We start from the raw sequence: 6,917 nt of genomic DNA on the forward strand, positions 1-6,917 counted from the left end.
AGGCACACAATCCATCGGGATTTTCTGTTGAAAAACATGGTAATAACTTTGTGGTTAGCAATGTAGTTCAGTTTTAGAAATATGCAAAAGATGCATGGATGTCGTAATAGTAAAAAATCTTACCAAGAAATCTCCATGGAAGTTATCGTTGTTCAACATGTGCACTAGTGGCACGTATTCACCATAATTTGGAGGAGTTCGATAAAAGGCATTGTAATTCTCAATGTCAGTACAATATGCGACCAAATGATTTTTCTCTTGATAAGTTAACTCAAAGCCATCGGTGTAGTTGGTTCTGTCTACCATCTTCGCACACTCTTTGAAGCATGAAAATAAGCTATCAATGGAAATAAGCTGTCAACTATTTTAAAATAAGCAATATAAATTACTTAATAACTATGTTTGAGAACTCACATAGCGGAAGAATTAGAAGCGTATCAACAAGAACCCAAATGTCCAAATTATCTTGGTCGATGTCAGGATCACCAAGATCCATGGTGACAAACATACCCTCTTGAAAATCATACATCTTGCCAAGTGCTTCCCCACCTGGGCAACCAAAATGGGATACGCTCTCAGAATTGTATAGATTTACCTCAAAATCCATACCATGATGGGTCCTTAGGTTAATTTCCTTTGTTTCATTCCTCTCATGATCTTCAAAACCCATCCTCTCCAAGACATAGCGTCTTGCATGGCATGGGATAAGCTAGTCGAATTGTAAAAGACGAAAATTACACGTTGAAGTAGTAGAAGTCGAGCTTAATTACCAAAAAAACATTTAGCGTCGTAGCGTACCATTTCACAATCGAAGGCCTCCTGGAGCTTAATGCTGAAGCGCCGATCGTCGTCCAGGTGAGGCCTGTCGCAGAAACCCCGGTTGTCGCTGCACCAGGAGCACTCCCCGGGACCTTCTTCGTCTGACGACATTTCCTATGTTCATAATTCAAAGATTAAACTTGTACAATTAAATATATGTACTACAAAAACTAAATTAGATCATTAGTATTCATCATGGGTTGACTATGGGTCTGTCGAGTCTTTTCTTGAAAACTCTCAGCTCACGTGGTGTATATATTCGACCGTCGGTGATAGTAGCTCCTCCTTTCGTTCCAGAGTGCATTACACCAAATTGTCTAGCACATGGGAACGAAGGAGAAGCTACCCGCATGACAACAGTCGGGATTCTTCGTCTCTCATATATGGTGGATACTCTCCCTCATTGATTCCTCTCTGACATTTGCGACCGTCGGTGATGGTCGTTACTCCTCCTTCCCCTAGTGCATAACAAAGGTCTAGCACCCGGAGAAGAAGGAGAAATGACCCCCATGACAACAGTCGGGATTCTTCGGCCTCGACAGTCTTAAAGTCAACCCGAAATATCGTTTAATTATCTTTCTAGAAAATCCAGGCCACTCGATACAGAAGGTTACGGCGGTGGAAATTGTGTTTCGGTGGCTCCCTGGATGTTTTCGGGGGTACGTAGGTATATATAGGAGGAAAGAAGTACGTCGGTGGCCGCTCGAGGGGCCCAGGAGACCGGGAGCGCGCCTAGGAGGGGTGGGCGCGCCCTCCTATCTCTTGGCCACCTCGATTGCTTGTTGACTTGCACTCCAAGTCCTCTGGATCACGTTCGTTCCAAAAATCACGCTTCCGAAGGTTTCATTCCGTTTGGACTCGTTTGATATTCCTTTTCTTCGAAATACTGAAATAGGCAAAAAAAACAACAATACGGGCTGGGCCTCCGGTTAGTAGGTTAGTCCCAAAAATGATATAAATGTGTAAAATAAAGCCCATAAACATCCAAAAGGGGTAATATAATAGCATGGAACAATCAAAAATTATAGATACGTTGAAGACGTATCAGTGAGCAAAAACGGTATTGCAATGCTAGGAAACAAGGCCTAGGGTTCATACTTTTACTAGTGCAAGTTCTCTCAACAATAATAACATAATTAGATCATATAACAATCCCTTAACGTGCAACAAAGAGTCACTCCAAAGTTACTAATAGCGGAGAACAAACGAAAAGATTATTGTAGGGTACGAAACCACCTCAAAGTTATTCTTTCTGATCAATCCATTGGGATATTCCTAATGTGTCACAAACAACCCTAGAGTTCGTAGTAAAATACCACCTTAAGACACAAATCAACCAAAACCCTAATGTCACCTAGATACTCCAATGTCACCACAAGTATCTGCGGGTATGATTATACGATATATGCATCACACAATCTCATATTCATCTATTCAACCAACACAAAGCACTTCATAGAGTGCCCCAAGTTTCTACAGGAGAGTCAAGACGAAAACATGTGCCAACCCCTATGCATAAGTTCGCAAGGTCACTGAACCCGCAAGTTGATCACTAAAATATACATCAAGCAGATCACGTGAATATCCTATTATCACCACAGATAAGCACATGCAAGACATACATAAAGTGTTCTCAAATCCTTAAATACTCAATCCGATAAGATAACCTCAAAGGGAAAACTCAATCCATTACAAGAAGGTAGAGGGGGAGAAGTATCATAAGATCCAACTATAATAGCAAAGCTCGCGATACATCAAGATCATGCCATGTCAAGAACACGAGAGAGAGAGAGAGAGAGAGAGAGAGAGAGAGAGAGAGAGAGAGAGAGATCAAACACATAGTTACTGGTACATACCCTCAGCCCCGAGGGTGAACTACTCCCTCCTCGTCATGGAGAGCGTCGGGATGATGAAGATGGCCACCAGTGATGGATCCCCCTCCGGCAGGGTGCCGGAACAGGGTTCCGATTGGTTTTTGGTGGCTACAGAGGCTTGCTGTGGCGGAACTCCCGATCTAGGTTTCTTTTCGGTGGTTTCTGTATTTATAGGAATTTTTGGCGTTGGTTTCACGTCAGGGGGGTCGCCGAGTCATCCACAAGGTAGGGAGGCGCGCCCTACACCTTCGTGGATGGCTCGAGACTCTTCTGGCCCAACTCTTTTGCTTCGGGGGCTTTTTCTGGTCCATAAAAAATCCACAAAAATTGGCATGTCAATTGGACTCCTTTTGGTACTCCTTTTCTGTAAAACTCAAAACCAAGGAACAAACAGAAACTGGCACTGGGCTCTAGGTTAATAGGTTAGTCCCAAAAATCATATAAAATAGCATATAAATGCATATAATGGATAATATAATAGCATGAAACAATCAAAAATTATAGATACTTTGGAGACGTATCATGACGCTGCCGTCGCCCTCTCCATCGCCACCACCTCCTCCTTGCATGACAGAGGAGGAGGAGGAGGTCCGGCTCCTTCAACGTGTCACGGAAGACTCCATGAACACGCATGATGCGCGCTAGTGGGAGGGCCTGGAGCCCATGATGGCCCTCTCTGCCGCCGGCGACGTGGTCGTGCCGGAGCTAGAGATGGTGAGGAGGGAGGAGGTGCTGGAGGAGGAGCCCGTCGCCGCGTTCCACCCGGGCCTGGTGGGCCAGTGGTGGAGCTGGTTGTGCACGGCTCCAGAGATGGCCGACGCCGTGGGGGCGTGAACTGGTGCCCTACGCCGCTGCGGTCACCGGAGCGGGAGGCGTCACCACGGGATGAGGTGGTGCAGGCACCTCCCGCCTTCCAGCAACCTTCCGTGTACCAGGCACCGCCCTCCCACCTCTGGACACCGCCGGCCTACGTCGACCTCGTCAGCGACAACGAAAACGGCGGTCACTGAGAAGACGGCGACGACCACGGCATCGACGGGCACGGCAGGAGCACGCGGGCGGCGGATTTCTTTTGTTTTTTAATATTAATTATGTCTATATGAACTGTGGAACTGAACTGTTTTGTGGCCGTGATGTTTAATGATGTTTTATGTTTTTATGTTTGCGTTTATTTTATTTATTTCGGCATTTTGTTTTAGTTTTTGCGGGTTTTTTTAATCATATTCACCCCGAACATGATTTGAGGTGCGACCGCGTGTTGGATGCACTGATAACTCAACAACCTCAAGCGGACATGAGTGACCCCATTGCCGCCCCGGAACCAACGAAAACATGCCTAACCGGACGTCTCGTGCGCTGGAGTTGGCCTAAGGTGACTAGGATCACATGCACACTCCCCTGTTTCTCGCGAGGCCACGGCTCGGCGACGCAGAGCACACGGAGAGCGAGCCCGTCTCCCCACCATCGTCTGTCCGCAGCGTAGAAAGCAAGCACTGTGTACCTGAGCGACCGATCAACGCACGTCAAATACCGTGGAGGCAGGCAGGCAGGCAGCGTAGTCGTAGACGCCTGGTGGCTAGCGTAGCACAGTGAGCAGACCAGGCCGGAGTAGGAGTAGGCCAGTCCGGTCCAAAAGGCCTCTGATAGCTGACTGGAGAGAGCCACATCCAGGCAGGGGGGGCGACGTGACTGGACTGGCCCGACGGGACTCCACAGAGACACCGGGATCAATGCATGATAGGAGTAGATAATACCAGTACGTTTGATCGACCGGACGAACACCGATTCGATGGGTCCAAACTCCGGCGGCCCCATCTGGCTGCTGCATGCATGCATGCATGCATGATCTCGTTCGTTCAGTGTAAAAAATCACTGGCTGCATGCCCACAGCCGTCCCTGCCGTGACATTCCAATTAATGGCGAATGAGAGCTGTTTACTTGCCAAAAAAAAGGGAGAAATTGCATCCAGGAGCTTTTCAGTTTTCCTCTTGGAGCAAAACCAAACCCAAACCCCCCGCTGCTTCCTCCCGCCTGCCACTCCTGTGCTGCCCTGCGCTCGCATCGCAAGGAATCACACCTTTCGTCTCTCATCTGATCGGCAGCTACCTCTTGGAGCACGGCACACAGACAGCTTGTTTTGCTTTCCTTCCTTCCTTCCCTGCGTCTCCACACATGCTCTCTCTGCGCCTCTCTCTCTCTCTCTCTCTCAACATCTCTCTGCAGCTCTCTTCCTCTCTATCTGTGTGTGTGTGTGTGTGTGTGCAGTGCTGCACTTGCTTGCAATCTCAGTTGTGGCATAGCAGCAGCAGCAGCAGCAGTTTGCACATTTTGGCCGTTGTGTGCTGCAGCTGGAAAGAAAGAGCTTTCAATTTTGACAGGACAACTCATGTTGGGGGCTAGTAGCTGTGGCGTGTCCGTGTGACTAAACATGCATGCATGACAGGAGGAAGAACCAAGACTTGTCCCCCTATGCTAACGCACTGACATTTCCAAGGAACGGCTGCTAACTAAATAAATGCCTCCCCTACTTTCAGCCGTTTCCAAGGCCTATAGCGGGGTTGTACGTAGGTAGGATCTAGATCAAAGAATTCACTCCACCGAGAAACAAGGGATCCATTGGGTAGGATGATACTACTATAGCAGTACTAAGACATGTCTTGTCCGGTTTACAGAGTCGTATCAAAGTCCCAAAGACGGTAGTAAGCTAAACCCAGAAACAAATTACTACAGCACGTAAACCCCAGCTAGAATGAGAGCATGGCAAAGCTTACAGCAAAATAGGCAAACCGGCCAGTTCCCTGACGTCTGATTTGCATGATCAACACGGCAAACTCGTCGGGAACCTTTACAAAAAACTAATTAACTACTAGGAGTAGCTGGTAGTATTAGGGACTGATTAGTCCTCTACGTATATCTTGAAACAAGAACGGGACAAGAACCAATGACGCCGAGTTCCTCAAGATTTCATCATCCACGGTCAACATGAACCAACCAGACAGACAAAAGGACCGACGACCACCCCCAGTGGCACAAGAAAGTCAAACAAGACCCACCAAGAAAACCCCAAAAGATCACTATATATACTATATCATGCAGTTCATGGGGTCAGTATCAAGCGCCCGCACTTGCACCTCCAGCTCAACGGCTTGTAGTTGGAGTGGTCGTCGTAGGAGGACGGCATTGCTCTCCTACCACCACCACCGGCTTCAGCAGCCCGGCTGCCATGGCGCCCAAGCTCCTTCCTCCTCTTCTTCCTCTTCCCCAGCTCCTGCGGAGAAATGGGCACCTGCACGGCCTCGCAGTGCCCGCAGGACCTGCACCGCCCCGCGCAGCTCGGCGGCCTCGACCCAATCACGCCCCTGATCCCGGCGATGCCCTTGTCCTGCACACAGAGACAGAGGTCGAGGAGGCAGGAACAGGATCAGAACTCCAACCGCATCGCAAGCGACGAAGCGAGTCGTGCGTTGACCGTGCGTGAAGTGAGCTGCGCGTACGTACCTCGGCGAAGGCGGCGGCGCTGGCGTGGAAGGCGGCGGCGCGGGTGGAAGCGAGGAGGAGGGCCAGGAGGAGCAGGAGAAGATGGCCCATCTGATGATGGACGGAATGGAAGCTTGGAAGCGAAAAGGCTAGCGGCGGCGGAGGGAGGGGCGACGGGGGTGGTGATGATGGGGGCGAAAGGCAAAAGTTGGCGACCGGCTGGTGGTCTCAGGCTCGGCTCTCTGGTGGTGGCGATGCGCGTGCGGGCGTTTTATCCGCGCGTGTAGGATAGATTCGCAGGGGAAGAGGACGGGCAGGTGATACAAAACAGCCGGGCGGCTCCCCCCCTTTTGGCGGATTGCTAGCTTCCGGCGTACACTAGTACTACAGACTATATAGTGCGTAGTGCATGAATGGATGCTTTTTTTTTTTGCGGGAAGCATGAATGGATGCTTGTCCAATGAATCTACGGGTGTATGTTAATAGAAAATACAGTAGAGCAATTGTTCTACGGTTTGGGCTACGGGGGCCGTTACCAACAGATCTTGATACGACTTCTTGGAAAGAAAAGAATTATGATGGGATCATATGTGCAAAATACTTCATCCGGTCATTATTAGTCTGCACATAAGTTTTGTCCGGAGTCAATGTATTTCTACTTTGACCAAACTTATAAAAACAATATCATCATTCACAATACCAAGTTAATATTGTTAGATTCATTATGAAATATAGTTTTATAGTATA

At 48.6% G+C, this 6,917-nt stretch overlaps 1 protein-coding gene across 1 annotated transcript; it reads right to left on the bottom strand.

Moving 5' to 3' along the window:
- Positions 1 to 5,627: 5,627 nt before the first annotated feature.
- On the bottom strand, positions 5,628 to 6,479 carry LOC119293200 (EPIDERMAL PATTERNING FACTOR-like protein 2). The gene is made up of 2 exons (XM_037571744.1): positions 6,192 to 6,479; positions 5,628 to 6,075 (listed from the first exon to the last, which is right to left on the bottom strand). The coding sequence occupies exons 1-2, from the start codon at positions 6,279 to 6,281 to the stop codon at positions 5,791 to 5,793; spliced, it is 375 nt and encodes a 124-aa protein (XP_037427641.1). The 5' UTR covers positions 6,282 to 6,479; the 3' UTR covers positions 5,628 to 5,790.
- Positions 6,480 to 6,917: the final 438 nt, after the last annotated feature.

The sequence above is a fragment of the Triticum dicoccoides genome, chromosome 4B, assembly GCF_002162155.2.
Source record: "Triticum dicoccoides isolate Atlit2015 ecotype Zavitan chromosome 4B, WEW_v2.0, whole genome shotgun sequence".
Taxonomy (NCBI): domain Eukaryota; kingdom Viridiplantae; phylum Streptophyta; class Magnoliopsida; order Poales; family Poaceae; genus Triticum; species Triticum dicoccoides.